This window comes from Lithobates pipiens, unplaced genomic scaffold, assembly GCF_037356315.1.
Source record: "Lithobates pipiens isolate NorthernLeopardFrog02 unplaced genomic scaffold, aLitPip1_a1.2 Scaffold_19, whole genome shotgun sequence".
Lineage (NCBI taxonomy): Eukaryota > Metazoa > Chordata > Amphibia > Anura > Ranidae > Lithobates > Lithobates pipiens.
The window spans coordinates 442,089,269-442,114,302 of record NW_027507764.1 but is presented as its reverse complement, the minus strand read 5'-3'; the positions used below and the strand labels follow the sequence as shown (position 1 = coordinate 442,114,302).

The window sequence follows — 25,034 nt, the reverse complement described above, 5'->3', positions numbered from 1 at the left end:
ACCTGTTTTATCTGCTTATATTTTGCCTTCCATGGTTCACCCCCCCCCCCCCCTTCCCCCATCAACATGCTAATGCAACTTTTAGATAAAATCTTTCTAATTTTATTACATACCTTATTTTAGATCCAGGAGTTTATCCAAGAGTATAATCACTGGGTTTTTGTTCTTCTATATGCAATGTAGACAGATCGTGGCCAGTGAGAGGGGTGCAATGGTGCTGTGCATAAATTCCTGGAAACATCACAGCACCCTGACTCAGCACTTCTCTCAAGAACCCTCAGCACTGATGGAATCAGAGTGGGCAATTTCAGTACAGGACAGGAAGCTGTACAACCATGCAAGACTGAAGATAGGGCTGGAGTTCAGTTTGAGCTTTGAAAATGAAAGATAAAAGCTGATTTGTTGTCATGCACAACAGCTCCAGATTCTGATTGTTCGCCCTTGTACACACGGTCAGAGATTCCGACGGAATGTGTCCTATCGCACCGTTTTGTCAGATATTCCGACTGTGTGTGATCTGCATCGGACTGTTTCCGTCGGAATATCCAACGGACCAACTTTTCCAACTTGCCGGTAACATTTTCCGACAAAATGCTCCGATCAGACATACTTCGATCATGTGTAGCCTACTCCGACGGACAAAATGCCACGCATGCTCAGATCAAATTCCTAGACCAAAGCTATTGGTTACTAGCCTGAATGTAGCCCCGTCGTAACGAAATAACATCATCACGTTATGTACAATCGGATTTTCCGACAACTTAGTCCGACCGTGTGTATGCAACATCACTTCCGGACCTCTTCCGGAATTAATTCGTCGGAATTATTCAGGCGCATTTGGTTGTCGGAATCTCCGACCGTGTGTACAAGGGCTTCCAGTTTTGATAAACTACCTTCACTGTGCTTTAGTAAAATAGGTCATTCAGTTAGGGTTTACATCTGCTTAAACACACTTGGGTGTTAATAGAGGTTGCAATCTAATTCTGTATAAATAAATAAATATAATTTTAATAAGAACTAGAATCTGTCTTAATATCATCTTCCTGCAATCCCACTCAGTCTGGTAAAGGAAATGGCAGTCTCTACTGCACAGGACTGTTCATCTAACACTGGGGGTTATTTACTAAAGGAAAATCCACTTTGCACTGTAAGTGCACTTGAAAGTGCACTGAAAATGCTTTTGGAAGTAAAGTTGCTGTAGATCCGAGGGGGACATGTGAGGAAAATAAAAAAAAAGCATTTTAGCTTGTACATGATTGGATGATAAAATCAGCAGCGCTTCTACTCATTTCAGATCTACCCCTTAGATTTAGAGCGACTGCACTTCCAAGTGCACTTTTAGTGCAAAGTGGATTTTCCTTAAGTAAATAATCCCCACGGTGTGCTTGCCCTCATTGTCCAACCACAGACTTGGAAGAAGCTTATGCCATGTACACACAGTGGGACTTTCCGGCAGAAAAAGTCAGATCGTGTGTGGGCTTCATGGGACTTTTTTTGTAAATTCCTAATGACCTAGAAATAGAACATGTTTTAAATCTTTCCGAATTAATCATTTCCTATCAGGAAACCCGCTCGTCTCGTTCTGACAGCCCAAAAACAACGCAAGGGCAGCTATTGGCTACTGGCTATTGAACATCCTTTTTATAGTCCCGTCGTAAGTGTTGTATGTCACTGCATTGTAAACGATCGGACTTTGGTGTGATCTTGTGTAGGCAAGTCCGTTTCAGCGTAACTCCATCGGAAAAACCGCCAGAGTTTACTCTGACAGAAAAAAAGGTCGTATGTACGTGGCATTAGACCACATATTTTGTTCAACTGCAGTGTAGCCTATACACAAATATCAGGGACTTGGCTGTTTCAGTTTGGTAACAGAATTATACATCTTTTAGAAATTAAATAATTTCTTAATAATGTATGTCAACTGTTTTGTTTGTCATTTAGCTTTTAATTAACTGGCAGTGGCAAAAAAATGTTCTAGTATCATAAATATCCATTGTTTCTATATATTGGCAAATATATAATAATGTATTGATCAAGGACCAACATCACATAAGAACAATAAAAAAGTTCAATTCTATTTGAATACTACATAACACCCACCCTCATTCAACAACTGCTTGGCTAGCTAATACAATTTTATATCTATAATAGGACATCAAGTCAGAAAACGTGTTTCCAACCATTGAAAAAGATTCATGCACTAGGTTGAGAATGGTTTTATTCAGTCCCTGGTGGGAGGGTATCCCTAGGCTTACTGGGGATCTTGGAGCACTGGAGCTTTTCAAATGTGTTTGTTGAATAATGCCGCATACACACGACCGGACTTTTTGACAGCAAAGGTCCGATGGAATGAATCCGGCGGACAATTCGATCGGACCTTTGCTGTCCAAAAACCTGACGGACTTTAGAAATAGAACATGTTTAAAACATTTTCGCCGGAACTCCGCCGGACCCAGTTCCTATCGAGAAATCCGCTCATGTCTACGCTAGTCTGACAGACAAAAAACAACGCTAGGGCAGCTATTGGCTACTGGCTATGAACTTCCTTATTCTAGTCCGGTCGTACATCATAATGTTCAAATCCGTTGGACTTTGGTGTGCTTGTGTGTGGCCAAGTTCGTTCATTCGGAAAGTCAGTCGGAAAGACCGTCGGACCTAGTCCGTCGAAAAGTCTGTTCATGTGTATGCGGCATTACATGCTAAATATACAGGAGTCTGATATACTTTCTCTTTGCTGCAATATCATGGTGATTACCTGAGTTGACAGATCTATCTAAAAAAAAGCAGATAGTATTTCAGGTATGTTGGACCAACTAATGGTTAATGAAGTTCCAAAAACCCCTATAATGCTCTGTAGTCTTTTGTCTGGTAGCTTTGTTGTGTGATTTACAGCATGACTGAATAAATAGTAACATACATACATACACCTCCATACATATATTGATGAAGCAGATCCTCTAATCTAGGAAAATCATTGAGTTAAGCCATCCTCATCCTACAATACAATATTTATCTTGAGATCTCATTATAGATATGACAATATATTAACTATCCAAGCAATAGTTAATTGAGGGTGGATATGGAGGTATTATGCAACTTGTGTCAAATATATGTCATGCAAATGAAAATTGATTTTTTTGTTATAGTCTCAAAATAATACATTTTTATAATAGCCTTTTTCTGCAACCTAATAATCCCATTAATTGGTCTATAATTTGAATGTTCCAACAAATAATTTGGTGTCTTGATTGCCCACCAGTCCAACATATTATAAATTATTGGGAGAGATTGCCTTTTTTGTTTAGCTTGCTGGAATTGGCATGGGGACAAATTTGACACCTTCAGCTGCCATTGTGCTTTGTTTGGCTTTTGATGCGTTCTTGTGCCTTTAAGAAGACATGGCTTGCCTCCAGGCATACCTTCCCTCGATGTATAATTTGCTATATGTGCTTCAATATGCAGGGTCTCAAAGAATAAAATTAAGGACCACAGTACATAAAGGGGCCTTTACGGGGCAGTGTGGCTTCCACGTACAGTATGTTTGCAAATGTGCAACTAACACCTTTCTTTAATCATATTCTTAAGCAGTGTAATTTGTTTTCTTTTGCTGGCTATATTGTAAGTGTGCTGTGAAATTTTTGTATTGTATTCTTTTGTTCAAACCCCTCAAGGTGCACCTTACTTTAAAAAAAATAAAAAAATACTTATGAATTCATTTGAGTGGTTGCAATTTTTGTTCACCAAAGTAGAAACTTTATATTTTAGCAATAGTAAATGTATTTGTTAGCAAAGAGGCCTAATGATCTGAAGTAATATGTGAACAAAGTAACAAAGCACAGTTAATAGTCAAGTACTGTTTCACTCTACCCCTTGCACAGTAAATTAAATCAAGTCATATTCTAGCTGCAAAATGTTCCTTAATTTCAAATACTATAAATAAGACAGATAGATTATGAAAAAAGAACACAACCTACGATGGAGTTCCTTCTTATACAAAAAAATAAATAAAACATTGTTGATAAAAGTCAGGAATAATTCAGATTGTTAAAGAAAGCAGTAAAGCAGCACTATTTCTATAGTAACAAGGTTAATTGCACAGGTCAATCATTTTCCAGCTACAGAATGAACTACATAGACAAAGTCACGAAACAAGCTAAAACCACCCATAGGAAAATGCAGAAAGTTTATTGGCCTGATTTTACAAACTGCTGCAAATCCACATATTGATATAAAAAGGAGATAAGGGGAGATCAGTTTGAAACATATTTAAGTGTTGTAATTCATCTTTGATAGGATGTACTACTATTTGATGATTGAATCTATTTTAATACAGCCTGTGTTATATTGCGAACTTAAAGAAAAATATCACACAAAACATTTTATTTTGTTTTAGATTGAATGATACACCAAGCTTGCTGTTATGGCTGCTTGAGAGATTCCCTTCCAATACTGGACCTGAAGTGATATATACACAAAACATGATGTTATGACATCACATGAGTGATGTCACTGAGGACGCAGCCCCGCACGTCTACACATGCTCAGGGAAGCGACTGAAGGAATCGGGTTCCATTTTGGTGAAGGCACTGTGAGCTTTATTACACAAATGAATGACCCGGACAGTGGACAACACATCAAGCCACCTAACCTGTGAGCTGGCAAGCCAGAGAGCACCGGAGTCTGCCCCAGCTATCCAGGAGCTAGGACGGCTTGGACACTACATAGGGGTAAATGGTTCTACAGATCCTATATGGATGACTAACGGAGGTGCCTACTTGTGAAGCGCACTGACTGGGAGCTCTTTAATGCTTATTCAGCTGCTGGACATTAGTTACTCCCTCAACACAATATGTGTGGAACTAACTGCATCAATACATTGTCAATGCTTACTGGGGTTTATCAGCCACACTGACTTGACTGCATTTACCTATCATCCTATACAGAGGTGCTTTAGTTATTGATTGAGGTCTTTACATCCTAATGCAGCCCTGCAGGAGTAGGATCATTATCCAATACAAGTTTAATGAGCAACTAGATTGATTTACTGAGACCCACACTAGGACCCGGTGTTGTCTGCCTAAGTTGGAAACATATATGTGCTGTGCATATTATATACTATGATAGGTGGCACAACACTTGCATTTGGATTTCCCTCTTTGGCAGCGCTTGTGGGCTGGCGTGAGTCTCTTGTAGCCAGTGGTATATCCAGTCACGATTGCATGTGTTGGTTGCGAGCACAGCTGCAACATTTTAGACAACGTTGTCTTTTTAATTACAATTGTGGTGGAGTTTTTTTTTTTTTTTTATTGCCATATGCATACCAATAGTAAATTTCACCAATGCAAGATCCATATAGTTTCATACAAATATTTCACGCAAAGGAGAAATATTCCATGTATACATTGTATGTATATATATATATATGTATACATTCTAAGTATTCCATGTATACATGTATACGTTAGTCTATCTACATACAGCATATGTCTTTTGTTGTTATCACAAAAAGCAGAGGCAGACCTATGTCTAACCTCCTAAAGCCCAAAGACAAAACAAACAGAACTAAAATAAAAGAAAAAGAAAAAAATAAGGAAGAGGGAAGCTACCCCCCCTCCTATCAAACCTTAAGGGTGCACTACTAACCCATGCCTCACATCATATGCTGTATAATCTTATCAACTGTGCCATAATGTTACATCTCTGTATGAAGAATAAAACCATAGACTAGTACATATAGAGGAAAACCTGTGTCGGTTTAACCCTATATGTCTTTTTAAGGGCAATCAGCCACTGTATCAATAGAGTCTACCCATCTTGGCCAAATTTTTGTGAGTTTTTTTAGGACGGTGGTGGAGTTTTTTTAAATTCAGTGTTTTGTACTTCATATTTTTTAATAACGATCCCATGACTTTAAGCTGCTTGGTCCTTTGTGTAACCTTTGTCTAACCTTGGTCCTTTTGTTGTGATTTCATTCCCAATCTTTCTATGTGACCTGAAGTCATATCCAGAGTTTGGTTCTTAGCTGATCTTCCATGTTGCTTTAGAATGAAGGTTTCAGAGATTCCTATAGAGAACCCACCAGAGTCCCAGTGACACTATAATGCTGGCATCACAGTCCTCTCATATTATTTGGAAAATGCATTTTGTAGAAGGCAAGAAGAAAGTGCAGTTTAAACCCAACCCCTGGATGCCACATCGTGACCAGCAGTTGAAGGAGATCTCGCTGCCAAAGTAAAACAAGAATGGGTTCTATAAAGAAATCAGGATGTAACATTTACATCATTACCCACAATTATGCTTAATGAATGCATGAAAAAGAGTTACAATACATTTTCCATATTACACGTACGGTAGCTGCATACTTTAAAGTCAAATAAATAAATGTACCTTTATGCTGAGTCCAAATCCTCCTACAGTTTGTCTTCTGATTGCTACTGTTCTTTCCTAGAAGCACAAAGTAAACAAGGCATGCTTAAATGTGCTGTATAACTTATTGACAAAAAATATATTTATTATCAGAAACAGCAAGTGCAAAATCTTTCTAATTTCTATAGTGTTGTCACTAAGCACTTTGAAAAGTACACATAAATAGTAATTTCTTTTCACTCTGCATACCTACAATGTATAATAATGCAATACCACACTTATGCAGAATGATAAAAAAAAATGTAAACACAGGGGTGGGAATTATATAAAAAAAAATATTAGTGACTTCCCATTCTGCCGATATTCAGACTTTTCAAGTCTGGTATAGATTTTAAAGGGTATCCCAAACAAAAAGGATGAGTGGCCCCATCCTAATATTCATATTAGTCCCTTCATGTCTAGTATGGATATTAATCCTGTAAGGCCCTCTGTTGTAACATTACAACATCAATTTTAACTCTACAAAAATGAACCAGCATTTTTTAAAGACTACATTTACATAATTAGTAGCTCCTATTGTTTAGCTTAGGACTGATATTAGATAGTAAAATGTGTAAATAGGCCTGTTTACCTAGACATGAAGTTATTCAACCTGTGAACTTGCCTTGAAGCACACAACTGGACTTGATAAAGGTAGATTAAAGTGGTGGACAGATTAAAGTAAGTAAACTGCCTGAAATATTTTTTCTGTGATTAATAACATGTCTAGATCATACATATCAAGGTGCTGTTGATGATATTATATTTTGAGCTTGTTATATGTATCTGCGTTGCAATTTTAAAATGTTGGGTTAAAGGAGTAGCAGAATTTGCCTGTGTACCTTGCAGTTTTCACCTGTTCAATGTGGTAAAAATAAGCCATAAAAATACTGTTTTTGATCATTCACAATACCAGTTTGAGATTAGATCAAAGTGTAATGGTTATTACTTGAAAATTTTAAGTATAAATAAAGGAATACATTATTTATTATTTATCTTTTAATGTATGTCCTTCAAACGGCACCCCTGCCAAAAGGTCAACTGTACATCCATCAAAAGGCATTTGCAAGGACGTTACTGAGGTTGTGCCATATTTTTTTATTTTTTTATTTAAAACCTACTAGTGCTATGCTACAGAATAATAAGTAAACAAATAATATAATTATAGACTGTGCCTTAAATTGAATAAAGGCAAAAAACAAAAAAAATATATATTTTAGCTAAAACATAAAAAGTCCATATATTAGTCCCATGAATCCCTGTGGCCTGTCATGTAAAGTGAATCACTCCTCACAAAAATTAAAATCTCCAGTGCTAACAGTGCTTGTGGTCCTTCTGCTGTTAATCCACTATTCAGTGCCAAAATCACTACCTGTGCCCTTCACAAGATGTGCTCTCACTTGGGATAAATGACCATACAACCAAGTATGGTCTATGCACACATGTGTCCCACCACAGAGGACTCAAAATGCTCTTTTATTTTGATTTTCTTTTGGATTTTCTTTTCATGCATTTACGGCTGAGTGGAGGCATATCAAGGAAGTAACATTTTTGAAGGTAGCCAGGAGTGTACCTGTATCCAAGGATCCAGAAAGACTATTTTGAGTCCTCAGTGGTGGGAAACAAGTATGCATAGACCATACTTAGTTGTGTGGTCATATATCCCAGATGGGGGCACATCTGGTGACGGGTGCACTTATCACATGTAGTGATTTTGGCACTGAGTGATGGATCAACAGTAGAAGGACCAAAAGCACTGTCAACACTGGAGACTGTCATTCCGGTCTTAGTCTATAGGTTTCATTATTAAGTTGGCCCACTCTTTGCAGCTATAACAGCTACAACTCTTCTGGAAAGGCAGTCCACATGGTTTAGGTGTGTATCTATGGGAATGTTTGACCATTCTTCCAGAAGCGCATTTGTAAGGTCAGGCGAGGTGGACAGGAAAGCCTGGCTCGCAGTCTCTGCTTGAATTCATCCCAAAGTTGATCTGTCGGGTTGAGGCCAGGACTCTGTGCAGGCCAGTCAAGTTCCTCCACTCCAAACTCACTCATCCATGTGTTCGTGGACCTTGCTTTGTACACTGGTCCAAATCATTTTGTGGAGGGGGGATTATGGTATGGGATTGTATTTCAGGGGTTGGGCTTGGTCCCTTAGTTCCAGTGAAGAGAACTCTTGAGGCATCAGCATAGCAAGACATTTTGGAAAATGTCATGCTCCCAAGACTGGGATGCCATTAAGGTGTCCGTTTATGAAGCAGTGATCAGTGGAGATCCAGAGGATCGCCGCTGATCACAGCCCATAAACAGTATATAAACCAGAGATAATCAGGGGAGAAGTGTTTGAACTTGTTCTCCCGCCGATTATCTCTGCACACTGAGAATCCTCATAGACTGACACAGTAATGGTCACTTTATGAAGCTGCGATCTCAGCGCTTCACTGGCGATCTGTGTCAGAATTCACACTCCCCGATTCCCCAGCTCAGAGGTGGAGAACCGGGGAGTGAAGAGAGAATGTGGGGGGATCTGAGGAGGAAAGAGGAAGATAATTAACTTCCTTATGCCTCCTTCAGACCCCCCAACACTGTAACCATGTCCCCCTGTCATATTTATGTGTATACATATATATATACATATATATATATATATAATGTGTATATGTATATATATATAATGTGTGTGTATATACATGTATGTATATGGTCTGTGTGTGTATACATGTATATATTATGTAGGGGGACTCTTTATTTCACTAACATTGATCACACCGTGTGTCAGTGTATTGAGCTGTGATAAATTTATCACTGCTTAATAAATTGACATCTCTGTGTATTGGTGAATTTCTAATACTGTAATCTCGTAAAGTCTCATGAGATTCCAGTATTAGGGGCCGTTCTCCAGAGTTAAAAGCGTTTGTAGATCGCTTCACTCCTCCAAGGGTGAAGCAATCTACTCCGCTTCATAAAGTGGCATACAGAGGAGAAAGATCTCCTATGTGAATGCCGGAGAATGAAGCAGTGAATAGATTTCACTGCTTCATAAAAGGACACCTTTAGAAGAGTTCATGTGCGTGAATTTTTATTATTGTGTAGTGCGGCACTAGTAGGTTTCTAATATGTCATAACACATTGATATGAGAGTGTGGTGGCTGTGGACGATAAACAATTGTATACTCAGTATTCATATAGCAGCTCACAGGGTTATATTTATATTTTTTTATTTGCATTGTCTTAAAACAGTTGTGCATGCATAAATAGGTCCTGGGACACACCTCTAATAGTTCTTCTGCTTGAGACTACCCTCACATAGGGAACTCCCACCCTCTACTTTGCATGGGATATCTAGTGGATATTATTATTATATATTGATTTTTATTTTCTATTAGCGTTTGTTATCCAGTGATTTATTTTATTCTTCTGTATGTGTTCTTAGTCTCTCTTTTGTTTCACTCCCTATTCTCCATTTATGGTACTCAAGGGGTATCCGGTGCTTTTTCCTTATTTCTACATCCCCCTATTTTTTCTTTTATAAAATAGTCTTATCCCCTTTTCCCCCTGAATAAAAGGCATTTTTGTTCCCCTTTCTGCCTACCCACCTTCCTCCACCTAACATACAGCGTACAGAGTGTACAGACCAAAGGTGCTTATTGTTTAAATGAACTGCTGAGAGGCTCTGTAGGAATTTCTTTGCATTATAATAGCATTTTCAGCATTGTAGTGGACATATTTGTCAGCTGAGTCTCCCCAGATGACAACAGCCAGCAAACAGTTTCTTTTATATTGAGGTCTATGTCTGAATTGTAGCTATGATTAGAGCCCTTTGAGGCAGAAACGCATTTGAAGATTGCATTTAATGCTGTTATAAAAAAAAATTTGATTAAGAGGATTATGCTGTGCCGGATACTTATTTGGAAATGGCCAATATCTGTTTCTCGATGGGACTATAGGAGACAAACAGGTTTATCTAGCAAACAGTTACACACTTGACCGCAATAAAACGCATCTTTGAAGCCTGCTTTAATAACATAGTATATTTTGTTGAAGACACAGTCCTTGTTGGAGGCAACTTTGATATTGCCCTAGACCCACAACTAGATGTTGTGAAAAATGCCTTGCATTTATCATACCAATTGAGAAAAAACCCTATCCACTAAGACCTTGATAGATATGTGGCGCACCAAGCACATAGATAACTGAGATTTTACATTCTACTCCACTACACATAAATCTTACTCTAGAACAGACTACATCTTCATAAAACAAGTAAACCTACAGTAAGTTCAGGCATCCCACATAGACATTGTCTTTATTTCAGACCATGCCTCTATCATACTGGAGATACATCTCCATAAGGCAGAAGCCAGGTCCTATCAATGGAAGCTGAAAAAAAATCTGTATTACAAGACTAGCAAATTAAAGATTACGTAATACAATACATAATACATTTCCTGCACAAAAAAAAACCTCCACACCCATCCCATTTTTTTCAACATAGAAATCTTACAAATGGTATATCAGAAGGGGGTATAATTTTCCAAGCTGCCAAACATAACAAAGAGCAGATGAGAAAAAAAAGTGAAAAACTGATAGAGCAAATTCACATCTTGGAGTCTCAATGCCAAAAAAAACATTGTCTCAAGCTGTAGCTACAGACTTACAGTTGAAGAGCACAAGTTGAAAGAGAACATATTTAGAGTTCAGAAACATGCCAAGCAGATCTTTAGCAAAAGCACAAGGACACAATTTTTCCCCCTTTGCAGTTTATAGTGGAAACTTGCTTTCCAAGTCCCAGTACATGATAGGTTGTTTTAAGCAATTCTACTTAACACTTTATAATCTCTTCATCACTCTCTCCCTCCATCACCTATGTCTCCTCTTCCTATATCTCTCTCCATTTTTTCCACTGTTCCATGTTCATAGTTTATAAGGAAATCCATTCTTTACATTTTCCCTCCGAATACACTCCCAAGTTCTGGACTACACAGATGTTAGTCAGGTGGAAAAAGGAGCTAGTCAATTTAGTTAAACCAATGATTTAATAACATAAAAAAACACAAACACAAATAGAAAACCTCCAAATACATTACAGGCATACCCCACGTTTAAGTACACAATGGGGTTTATTTACTAAAGCTGGAAAGTGAAAAATCAGGCTCACTTCTGCATAGAAACCAATGAGCTTCCAGGTTTTATTACCAAAGCTTAATTGAACAATCTGGGGGTTAGAAGCTCATTGGTTTCTATGTAGAAGTGAGCCTGATTTTGCACTTTCCAGTTTTAGTAGATAAACCCCATTGTGTACTTAAAAGTGGGGTATGCCTGTATCCTATACCCACAGTTGATCCAGAGAAAGGCAAAAAATCCAATAAAGCAGGATCCAATTTGCTCCAGTGGGGGGAAAAAATTCTTCCTTATCCCCCATAAAGCAATCGGATATTCCCTGTATCAACGGGTGGCACAGTGGTGTAGTGGTTAGCACTCTCACCTAGCAGTAAAATTGGTCACTGGTTCAAATCCCAACCACGACACTACCTGCCTGGAGTTTGCATGTTCTCCCTGTGCCTGCGTGGGTTTCCTCTGGGTACTCCAGTTTCCTCCCACACTCCAAAGACATGCAGGTAGGTTAATTGGCTTCTGTTCAAAAAATTGGCCCTAGTATATTAATGGGGACCTTGGATTGTGGGCTCCTTGAGGGTAGAGACTGATGTGAGTGTGCAATGTACAGGGATAGGGACAATTGTAGACACTCACTCAAGTTGAACTGGATGGACTGGTGTCTTTATTCAACCTTACTAACTATGTAACTATGTAACTACTATTACATTCTCAACTATCTTCCCAACTATAGAGGTTAAACTAACCAGTCTGTAGTTACTTAGTAAAAACGTTGATTACTTTTTAATTATAGGCACCACATCTTATACAGTGGCACCATGCCAGTCATTAAAGAGCCTCTAAACATTTAGGAACAATGGTTTAGATATACCAGAGCTCAGCTCTTTGAGGACAAATGGGTATAAGCCATCTGGTCCATATATCCCCAATGTATTTACCCAGCAGAAGGATGTGATTGCCCAGCCAGAGCTGAGCTCCAATGTCACCCAACTTCTATGGTCTTTTGCATTACATAAAGGGTTATTATTATTACTGTTTTTTTATGTACACTGATGGTTCTCTTGCTGTATTTTATAAAATTTAACCAAATAATAATAATAAAAAAGAATAATTTATTACACAAACTACAACAATTGCAACAAATACAAAAATGTGTCACCACTACTAATTTGAAACAAAGACAATCATGTGTAGAAACATGTACTGGCCATTTTCAATTTGGTAATCAAGAGAGCTATTGATTCTAAAGTATACATATAGAGCAGGTAAGAAAAGAAATGTACAGTATCAGCATGTGTTTAACACTACTTATTGGCATCTAAACATTTGGTACTAATGCATTGGGTTTCATTTTCTAAAGTATTAGAGCGTGTTCACTTTGCAAATTGAATTGAAGGAAATTTGCACTTAGAAATTGAGGTGAAGCTGTACTGACTTCTGTCATCCAGTCATGTGCAAGCAAACCTACAGGTTTTTTTCCTTGCATAAGACTGGCCATTCTTTGCAAAGTGAATTTTTCCCACATTCACTAAGTTAAGTGAAAGTTCACTTGAAAAGTGAAAATTCATTTTGTAAAGTGAACATGGGCTAATCATTTAATAAATCAACTCCACTGCATCCATATTCCACTAGCATATATACATCCACAGAGTGTTACATGAGTAAGCATTATACAACTGAAGGTGCCTCTGCTAAATGCTGAAGCAGTCAATCAACTAACAATAATTACTTAATCTGCTGCTTTAGTATTTGGTAGAAATGATTTAATAGGATGCCTCAAATCTGTTACTGTAAAAATTATTTAAGAGCAGATTTCCCCTTACTTTGAGCAAATTTATCAAAAGTTATAGCGTCTATAAAATAGGGGATATATTTTATGGAGTTTAGGGACACTTTTTGGGGACCAGTGACACCAATAACAAAAATGCATGAATCAATGTATAAATGACACTGGCAGGGAAGGGGTTAACACTAGGGGTCGATCAAAGGGTTAACAGTGTTCCCTGGATGTGTTCTAACCATATGGGGGATGGACTCACTGTGACAACACAGAGATCTCTGTTCCTGATTACTTGGAACAGCAAATCTTTCTGTTGTCCCCTGTTGTCCCCTGTCAGAATAGGAATCTGTCCTGTTTACATAGGCAGATCCCCATTCTGCCTCTCTGTGGAGCGATCTCGGGTTTCTGGCAGACATCAAGTCCACGGAACCTGATGTGCACCGCGTGCACGCCCACAGTATCTCATGCACGAAATTACGTCATTTCACACAGCTGGGCCGCCCTGCTGCAGTATATGTGTGATGGGCATTCCGGAAGAGGTTAAAGTGCATGTGCATGTAAAGCAGACATCCCAATACATTTGAAAATAGAGTGTATTTTATAACCAAGGATAGACCTCAGATGCAGCACAGGTCTGCTTTATATTGGCATTCAAACCTATGGAGCTTATACCTATGCACTGCAACATAGGTAAAAGGAGAAAACTGCTGCCTGGTGCAGCAGAGAGATGGACAGTGTAAAGCAGTGGTTCTCAACCTCAGACCTCAAGTACCCCCAACGGGCCATGTTTTGGGAACTTCCTTTAGATAAAATAGCTCTTATCAATACCATGTCATTGATATTGATTTGCAGTTTTTCAAAGTAAAGGAAAACCTGAACACATGGCCCATTGGGGATACTTGAGAACCACTGGTGTAAAGCATGCTGCTTAGTAAAGGGATAGGGAAAACACAAACAGGGTTTTTAATGTAAAGGTACATCTATACCTTAATATTACTGCTTTCTCTATGACATAACTTAATTCTATTACACATGCAGTTCAAAAATTCTTTATGTGAGCTGGGATTAGGAATTTTTAGAGTTAGAGTTAGAGTTAACGAAGGGGCTCCTGTTACTTGGTAACTGAGTAGTGCACCCATCCTTCCTCATCAGCATTTTAATACTGGCATGACTTCCCTGTTCCTTTGCAATAAGATGCAGCCCCTGGAAAGCAACCTAGGAGGTTCTTGTTACCAGAGATGATGCGGGTGGTCAGGTCAGTAATGTTTAGGCTAAATAATGTGTCACTTTGTATGTATTTTCTTACAATAAATGGTGGTGTATCTTTCACAGCTTACTTTAAAATGATATTTGATGATCTTGGTACACCCTCATGTCTCCTTTATCCAAACAGATGCATTTTAGCTAGTACTCTATCATGGAATACTAAAACTGTTTCAATGACAAGTAAAGCTATCAATCATCAATCTATCTTCTGTCTATCAGCTTGGGAAAAAACTTGCAGCAGATGCTAAATTCTTTATTAAATTCTATATTACCTTTTGTTATAACTGTTAGCAGCACAAATTATTTATCGATGAGATAATTGCAGTGGCACTCAGAAATGCTGAATGTGCAGAGTTCTCACACCTTATTTGTGGCTTAACATTTAGAGTGGATTTATGCTTTATTATGTGAATATACAGTATTCTTTTATAATTTGATCTCTTGTAACTATTGCGAACTAAGCCTCAGGCTACGCAATCCGTACTTCTTACTGACTAACAATAAAAGTAAATACTAAAATAGATGCAAACTGCAAAGCTTCTAAGATTTATCTGTTGCGCAAAAAGGTATGCAGCAAATATATCATTATTTATTTTTTACTGCCATGTACAAATGCAGCCTTGATTCAGAAGAAACAGTAGGCAATAAATGGCATTCCCTTCTAGTGTTCTGCTGCAGATTTTAAATAGCTGATGTACCAAAATACAGTAGATATTAACAAAATGTATACAGTAAAGACTTACAATATACAGTAAAGGTAACAATTTCTGAAATATTAAAAACTAGGGGTTTGAATCAACTCCCTCGGGTCCCAAAAGCAAAAAGGAGACCGAGGCACATAATAGTTATTTAGAAATTCCATGCAGACTAATGCCCCTGTAAAAATAAAAGGATTTTTGTACTCACTATACCCAGGAAAATCTTTAAACTTTGGTTATACTGCTACCTACAGAAAGATTGGACACTGGTAAATGAAAAAAAATTGTAGGCCAGCCCAGGATAACTCCTGCCCAAAGCAGTACCAAGAGCATATTAATAAACACAGGGGTCGTGGAACTCAGGTACCTGAATGGACTCCAGGAAGTAATTAATCAGTGAATACAAAAATTCTATTTATTTTTTTGTTATCCATAGGGAAACATAGGATTTTTTTAACCTTTGGAACATCAAAAAGCAGTCAAGCTGAGGGGTGGGCAACACAGGAAAAAAAATTCTAACAAGCCCACAAACACAAAAGGGAGCTAGGGATTTCCTGCAGTTCAAATAGTCACCTTAAAGACCCAAAGCTGGCATGCGATGAGGCTGCAAGGACCACCTGGTAAAACATGATAACAGAAAACTAGGTGATGGCCTTGAAAATCTGTGAAATAGTTGCATGAGGCAGGACAACACAAGATGCAAACACAGATCTAGTAGAGTGCACCTTGACAGGAAAGGATGGAACACAATCCTTAATGTGTATGTAAACTAAATATGATCTCACACTATCCCGACTATGCTGGAGATGCCTACAGGATGTGGGCACGCATTACCATATCTTTTGGGATTGCCCATTGATCACTCCTTTCTGGTCTATGGTTCAATCCCTGCTCCAATCAGTATTAGAGAGAGATATCCCGCTGAATCCAACACACTACTTACTGTGCCTTCCGGTCCCGGGTATCCCTAAATATGCTAAAAAGCTGATGGCCTTTATACGTCTAGCTGCCAAAAGAGTAATACCTGCTCATTGGCTATCTCCTATACCTCCAACACAAGCTCAAGTAGTCTCAACCTTTGCACAGATGCGTAGGATGGAACATATGACGGCAGTAGTTCAAGATTCTCTGCCTCAGTTTTCTAAGATATGGGATCCCTGGGATAACTCCCTATTCAATCCAGAATCCACTGTTGGCCCCACTGCCAATCCCCCCTAGGGCGACTTACTGGGGTACACATCAGTGCCTTCCCCTCTTACCCACATAACATGTTTTTTCTTTTTCATTATGCAATCATTGTGTACGGATACATGGTGTACCTCCCTCCTTTTCCCGTATGGTACTTGTATGTTTTTCTTTTTCTTTTTTGTAACTTGAAAGATGATTCTAACGCTATGTTTTGTTAATATCAACGACTACTGTAACATATTTGTAGTTCTTTTGTTTTGCTCAAAACTTTTTCAATAAACATACATTTAAAAAAAAAAAAAAAAGTTTATGTAAACCTGATTCATGAAATTTGAACTGGGCACATATATCTGCAGTGGTTTCTTATCTCTCTCCAAAGCATTATGCTGCTCCATAGTTCTGTTATCAGCCTAATAACTTCTCACACATTCTCCAAGGCAGGAGCCTGAAGTGTGTGTTGGGGGAGGTTGCTATAAATAGATTAGCAGTCAACTAGCCTTCTAAGAGCAGACCTCTGCACATTTCTTTCTTCCTTTGTCTATGAGGAGAGGGGGTGTGTGCCTCTCCTCCAATCAGCTGTCTTGGCTGTATGCCAATAATCCACTATTAGTGCTAACCAGGAAAAGAAAAACTTTAACAAAAAGAGCACTTTCTAAGGGATATATATATATAAAGATGAAGACTTGCATGTAAAACTTATCTAGGGAGATCTGTTTCATCTCTGTGTATCATCTGAGGCTGTTCACTTCACTGGGTATATGTGAGGGTTGATATCCACTTTAAGACCAAAAGCTTGGCTAATTATCCAACAGAGCCACATAGATATGATGGAATGAGAAACTGGCACATCCTTCTGGGGTTAGTCCAGGATTACAGAAAGAAACAAGTCTTCCTGACAGAAGCAGTGACTAATGTCACGTAAACACAACCAGACTTTCCGGCAGAAAAGGTCCAACGGTCTTCCAGACGGACTCCTGTCCAAACGGACTTGCCTACACACGAACAGACCAAAGTCTGTTAGTTTTCAACGTGATGACGTATGACAGGACTAGAAAAGGAAGTTCAATAGCCAGTAGCCAATAGCTGCCCTTGCATCGGACCAGCATACAGACAAACGGTTTTCCAGATAGAAATTGATTCCATTGGACAGATTTGAAACATGTTCTATTTGTAGGTCCATCTGAATTTTTGAAGAAAAAAATCAGATGAAGCCCACACACGATCGTAATATCCGACGGAATGATTCCGTCTGACCTTTTCTGCCAGAAATTCTGGTCGTGTGTACGTGGCATAAGAAAGAGACTCACAGCCTGAACAACATTAAGACAATGGAGAGACATGTCCTTTTAGTGAACTGGAACCAGACAGAGGGATAAAAGAATATGTCCTTATTGAGGTGAAAGGCAGAAATGACCAAAGTATTGGGCCTCAATACCACCCTATGCAGAACCGTGAAGCGTACCTTGCAGGAACCTTTAGAGAAAATACTTAGCACAAAGCATTTGCTTGAAGTCTTTGTTGCCAAACGAGGTTCGACCAGCTATTAACTCTAAGCCCTTGTACACACGGTCGGACATTCCGACCACAAAATCCGGATTTTGTCCGAAACCGGTGTTGCATACGTACGGTCGGACAAAGTTGTCAGAAAATAGAATCGTTCAGAACGTGATGACGTTCATTTGTTACGACGGGACTACATTCAGGCTAGTAGCCAATAGCTTTGGTCTCGTAATTTGATCTGAGCATGCGTGGCACTTTGTCTGATCAGAATTCTCTACAAACGATCGGACAAACTCCGATCAGATCATGTTGTCGAAAAATTTTATATCCAGCTCTCAAACTTTGTTGGTCGGACATTTGGATGGAAAAAGTCAGATGGAGCCCACAAACGGTCGGATTATCCGACAACACGGTCCGATCAGACATTTTCCGTCGGAATTTCCGACCGTGTGTACAAGAGCTTAGGGTTCACATGCTTTTTTTCTCCACCATTGTGAATGTGCAATGGGTGTATCTGATAAAGACAAGAGAAATTAGAAATGTTTGTGTGATATCAACTTAAGCACATTGTGTTTTCTATTGTTGTGACTTAGATGAGAATTCAATCACATCTTTTGGCAGAAAACCAGTTACTTTCAAGGAGTTTACACATTGTTTTCTTGCCACTAAAAAGTATTTGTGGCCTTGGGATTTTCTGAATGACCCAAAACTGGAAATAGCACTGGTAGAAGCAACAAACTGGTCCTCTAGTTTCAGAGTGGTGTGCACTACATCAGTAAGAGCTGAAACTATTTAACTTGAAAGTAAATGTAGTAGATTCTGATTCCTTAGGTTCATTAGCCAAAGACTGAGGCAAGACAGCAAGCTCATTAGTCAAAAACTCAGAATTAGACAGAATTTCTGCAGCCATTGGCTTGGAAACTGCTGAGGCCATGGGTAAAACAAATATAACATCTGCAGGAGAGGGTACAGGAGTCAAAGTCTTGCACAACCATGAAAAAGCCAGGAAGGGAAAGAACCTATCAACACATGATAGGACTCCAAGAATGGAACAAATTCTAAGAGCAGAAGGTAAAATGATCCCAGGCAGCAGATGTTAGTAGGTGTGTTTCAAGCAGCCACAGAACCATTATAATGTGATCAGGTACTGGTACAGTGCCTCCCCCTACATCCTCCCATGTCTATGAATGTCCATCCCCCAGTCTAGGATCAGACATGTTGAGGCCAGGTGGTAGTGGGGCTATATATAGACTCAGGGTAAAAGGCATACCCTGTCCTCGGGTATTCACTAAACTTGGACAGCTGGTAGCAGGTGAGGGTCAGATGGGTAGAGATGACCAAGGTCAAGGTAGGTGAACATCACAAATGCACACAGGAGAAACAACACAGGAAGCGTGCTTCCTAAATTGAGAGATGCATGGAGAAAAAAAGAGCACAACATGCATGTACAACACTTCACCCAACAGATAATGTCAGCACTGATTCATACAATATTAACAACTTGTGTGGCAAAACCACCAGCATCAGAAAATAAAAGCACCCAGCTACTTCAGTTATTGAGGTAGCTCCCAGTTCTGATTGGTCTACTTACTAAGGAAGTCTTCAGGGACAGGGCAATCACTGTAGCTACTGTATTCCAGTGACACTGGCCATCAAAAGTACTCTGTTTTCAACTTCTACCAGAGTGAAGTCAACAAAACACCCCACGCTGACCCCAGTGTCCAAAAGTCAAGTCCAGGCTATCCCTGTAACATCTAGTCCAGGGGGGGATGGGAAGTGCTGCTGCAAAAAAAAGGTTAAGATCATGCAAGAAAGCTGCAATCAAAGAGATAAAACTTCAGAAGAAGAATGCAGTGGGGTATTGATTGATAAAAGCAGAAAAAATTGGTGCTAGCAAAAAATAAGTCCTCCTAAGAAAACTAGCAAAAAAGTATGCTGGTAGCAGGAGGGGTTATCCTGGGTTTGCCTACAGTTCTTTTTATTTGCCAGTGTCGAATGCCTTATAGACAGCAGTATAACCCAAAGGTTAAACATTTTCTGTGTTCCTCAGGGGACAAGAAAGAAATAAAACGTGTAAGAAAGTGTCTTTTAACAGATATCTGGGTAACTAGTGCTTTATTTAACTGGTCTTAAAACAATTACTTACACCAGAGTAGAATGGTTCACCAGACACACAGATAACGTCCTGCTCTTGAATCATCAGTATGTCTTTGGCTAAGTGGAGTCGAACTTTGAAAGGCTCTTGATTACCATCTTGCAGCAAACAAATTCCTGTCTTTGCCTTAAAACAGAAAGAAAATATGTTTTATGATAAACAGCATTATTGGTGTACATGCAATAAAGGTTTTTGTGGTATATGCAGCATAATTAGGGTATCTATAGACAACACTTTTTGTTAAATTTTTTAACCTTTGGATAGATTAGTTGCTTAGATTCTCTATCAGGTTTTTTGGTGAGAATGTCACCAGTAGGACAGTTTCATCTCCATTTGTCCTAATGACCATTTTCACTGCAACAAAAAGAGATGGGAAATGCAAAAGTGTATGATGTCACTGAACAGAAGGTGTGGGGAAACTTTCAAATGAGGACATCTGTTTGAAGCATAAATTGGATAGCAACACACTGATAAGGAAATGCCAAGACACCATTTGAAAGTAATCTAGCACATCACAGCACCTGAACCCAGGGAGATTGTTGATGCATTTTACACATTCATTTGGTCAGAATTATAAGAAAATGAATTTACCCCCATTTTGAGAGATTTATCCTTAATTTATTAGTTACGTTTCTGGGACAGAAACAAAAAAAAGTGGCGTGGGGGTCCCCCCCCAAAATCCATACCAGACCCCTATCTGAGCATGCAACCTGGCAGGCCGCAGGAAAAAGGGGGCAAGGACAAGAACCTCATCCCCACAGCCCTTGCACTAGTGGTTGTGGGGGTCTTCGGGTGGGGGACTTATCCGAATCTGGAAGCCCCCTTTAACAAGGAGGCCCCCAGATCCCGCTCCCCTATGTGAATGGGTATCGGGTACATTGTACCACTACTCATTCCCCCAAAAAAGTGTAAAAAAAGTAAAAATGACAGGAGACAGTTTTTGACAATTCCTTCAATATAAAAAAAAACAAACAAAAAAAATGGGTCCAGCAATGTAAATCCATCTTCAAAAACAATCCCGATGGACTGAAAAAAAAAATAAAAAATGATCTGGGGGCCCCCATGTTGAAAGGTGCTTCCAGATTCTGATAAGCCCCCTGCCCGCAGACCCCACAACCACCAGGCATGGATCCCAAAGCACTGTCCCCATGTTGAGGGCATGTGGCCTGGTACGGTTCAGGGGAGGGAGCTCTCTCACCCCCCCCCCTTTTCCTGCAGACTGCCAGGTTTCGTGCTTAGATAAGGGTCTGGTATGCATTTTTTAAAATGTTTTGGCACTGGGTTCCCCTAATATCCATACCAGACCTGAAGGGCGTGATAATGTACGGGGGGGGGGGCATGCCATTTCTTTCAATAATTTTTATGTGTATTGCTGGGATCCAACAATACATTACAACTGCAAGCAGTTTTAAATTACATTTTTTTCTTTAGAAATGTAACTTTGCTGCTTTAATTTTATTGCACTTATTGCAGCCTTACATAGTGTGGGGCGTGCCCCCTAAGTCATGATTGGCCAAAGGCACCCTACCTTTGGGCAATCCTGGCAGAGCGTGCCGTGATTGGCAGCCATCAAGAGATCGCAGTGCATTATGGAGCATGCTGTGGGTGCTCGAATTTCCCATGAACGCCCCATAACGATTGGAATTCGGCGAAGGAGCAAACACCCGATGTTCGAGTCAAACTTAAGTTTGACTCGAACTATGGGCTCATCCCTAATGGTTAGTACTAAATCTTTTACTATACTGAAATTCAACAAAAAATCAAAACTCATCTTAACCTCTTTATCTGACCAGCTAAAGCTAAAATTGAGGCTAAAATTACACTAATGGGACGTTTACTGCAAGAATGCAGTGGCACGGTAGCAGAAGCAAAATTTGTGGAAGTATACCAGTCACAGATCAGAAGTACCAATTAACAATATGAGTTACACTAGTTCATCAGGTGTAGAAAACCTACATTTCTGGGGGTTTATTTTACTGTATGTTTTTCAGCATGCCCCAGAGTATACAGTTTTCTTGCTTTTTAAATATGTTCTGTACATTTCTTACATAGAGATCCTGACAGTAAGAGCACTTCCTGTTGAAGGCACACAGTTCTAAGCCACTGCCTTGCAATAAGCAGCAGCATTGTCAGCCTGCTGTGCAAGCTCTTTCAGTTGACCATTAGGCTGATCTGATAGGCAGCCCAATGTTAAACTGAAGGATGGCACATAACAGTGTTGCTACTGCTAAATATGAGGCAGTGGCTTAGCGCTGTCAGCCTGCAACAGGGTATTCTGTACCTGATAGTATCTCCAGGTAAGAAATTTATCAGCATATTTACAAAAAAAACATATTTTACAGTATACTGTACAATAAGCAATATAACAGGTAACATGACAAATTGGTAATACTGTTTGCTTACCACAAAACGCAGATTGCATTGATTAGGAGTAAATATGGGAATGTGTATGTAAGAATATTGGATGTCTACTGAAGCCCAAAAATCTCCCAGAAGAAGGGAAGCATTGACTGACCTGGCTGATTTCTTGCAGAGCCACAGGAAAAAGTTGAGTTTTTTTTGAATGAGAAAAAACTTCTCCTTTTGGCTTGGGAACTGTGGAAAGGTTTGAGTTGACATTCTGAAAGTTTTCCTGGGACTGGGACTAGAGCAATGACCTCTTGAAAAAGGAGTTGCTGAACAGAATAAGATCTGCCCATCAGAGGAGACAGAAGCTTATATTGTGATGAATATACCTATCAATAGAAGGGAATTCATATTTATCCTATCCATGCTTGATGGTCATTTGCTGGCCAAATTTATCTGGTGAGCGCATTTGAATATCTCACTTTGGGTGGAGCACTACTTCTTTGAATAATGAAGCACTTTATTTCACTGAATCATGGTGTTGGAGTTTATATATTGAACTGTCATTATTCATATTTTTTTTGAATTTTTGAATTTTTCATTTGGGATTTTTTATATATAATCTTTTTGGTCTTTCACATTTTTGGACATTTATTTTGAATATACACTGATGTTTTGGAATTTTTATGAAATGATTCATTTATCACTGGATTGATCAGTTAGCGTCCTTTTTTCATTTATTCTATTTCGAATACAGGAATTTTGATAACCAGCATTTTAGTCAAAGAAGCCTGGATGGACAGAAGGCTCATTCCAGATATCTTGTGAAGCATATCTACCAAACTATTCAGGCAGTAGTGCAAGGCCACAGGTAATGGCTGTGGTTGTTAGTGAATGGAAGGATCTATTCAAATAGATCTAGAATACCAGGCCATACTCTTAGTGCAGACAGCAAGGGTCTGTAAAACAGCCATAGTAACAGCTGCAGAATGCACAGTGACAGCTGCAGAATGCATGGTAAGGCCTGCCAAGGAAAAAAAGGCTTTTAAGAGGGTCTCTAACTTTTATCCACTGGGTCATTCATGAGCACAGTAGTATACTCTACAGGAATTGGAAGCAACTTGTTAAGACAAGCGATGGCAAGTTCCTCTACAGGGACCATCTATTTTTGCATTACGCTCCCCTGAGCAAAATGTTTGGAAGAAGAAAATAGTTATTTTGGGTGATGCCAGTGATCAAATAGGGTGGGCTGTATGAGTGGGTGGACTGGAAAGGTCTTATCAGGCTTGGGTAATTCTCCTGACCCCATGTGGGAGCCTCAGGGTAAAAAGAATCAGGCTACTCTATTTCCAAACAAGAGTATACATCATCAATAGGGGTAGCAATTATATCTTTAGGCAACTCATCCTGATCCGATTCCTCAGAAGGAGAGGGTGGTTCTCTTTCATTTACCTACTCCTTAGGCATTGTACCTGTAGCCAAGGCACAGTCAGAAATTGACTGCAATGGGGAAAGAAGAGACTCACTTGTGACTTCTGTTATGTATTGCTTCTAAAAGGACTGAAATTCAAACAATGAAGTCAGACATTGTGGTAGAAAATTCCTCCCTAGATAAGTAGAAAGAGGTTGGAGTGTCTGAAAGGTCAGCAGAGTGCATAGAGGAGGTCAGAAAATTATCCTTGGAACAACCATGTAACCAGAGGGTACTAGGGTCCTATCATTCGCTCTCTCCTGGATTCATGTACAGAAGCCATTTGAACCTTTACCCCTGCCTTTCTGTTCTGCCATTTGCAGTGCAAAACGTATCCCCAAGGGGTTACTCATAACTTCCAAAGTTGTGAAGAGGGAAGGATTAAGCCTTAGCAGTGGTACCAGATGAGACCGACTTGTTCCAGACTGAGACCTAAAAATTGTACCCATTTAAACAGCGTTCCCATCCATATCTACAACACACACTGTTCAAACTATTGCAGCTAATGCTCTTCAGGGACCAAGGTGTAGGTGGGCCAGGAGACCTGCACTTACCATGACAAATGTCTCGTGACAAGATACAAGATAATCTCTTGAAAAATCTTCCAGGGGTCACAGACTGAAATTAATACTTGATAAAAATATTTATCCTCCTAAGTCTACCCAAAGCTTTCCAAACAAAGTTTGCCTGGTTTCTTTGCTAACTTTAGTAATTGTATGTCCATTATTAAAAAAAAAAAAATAGCTCAATAGTCACATCATACTTGTAGCTGCTATTACTAAACAAGCAAACTGTGAATAGATATAATATCTTAGTCTTGTAGTATAGCTTTGAAATAAAGAAGACCAAATATGACAATGTAATCATATTTATTGTAAATATTTCACTATGTCTATATGTTACATAGAGCTGTGTCCACGCACATATGTCCTTACTATATCCACCCACATACGTCACTTTAGAAAATTATGAGCATTTGTGCCTGAGGTAATTGAAAATAAAGTAACTTATCTTAGGCCACAGGGAATTGACATGGACACGTAACCGGAATTTACAGTTTGTACTGTCACATTTGGCAGATTTTGACCTGAAGCTATATGTGTCTATATTA

General features: G+C 39.2%; 1 protein-coding gene across 3 annotated transcripts in view; it reads right to left on the bottom strand.

The window, feature by feature from the left end:
* SNTG1 (syntrophin gamma 1) overlaps window positions 1-25,034 on the bottom strand; it is a 923,961-nt gene that overhangs the window by 258,545 nt on the left and 640,382 nt on the right. For all 3 annotated transcript variants that reach the window (XM_077492670.1, XM_077492672.1, XM_077492671.1), the window contains 2 exons: window positions 20,098-20,232; window positions 6,388-6,444 (listed from right to left, as the gene is read on the bottom strand). In XM_077492670.1, coding sequence (XP_077348796.1) covers window positions 6,388-6,444; window positions 20,098-20,232 — 192 coding nt within the window. The remainder of the gene's footprint in view (window positions 1-6,387; window positions 6,445-20,097; window positions 20,233-25,034) is intronic.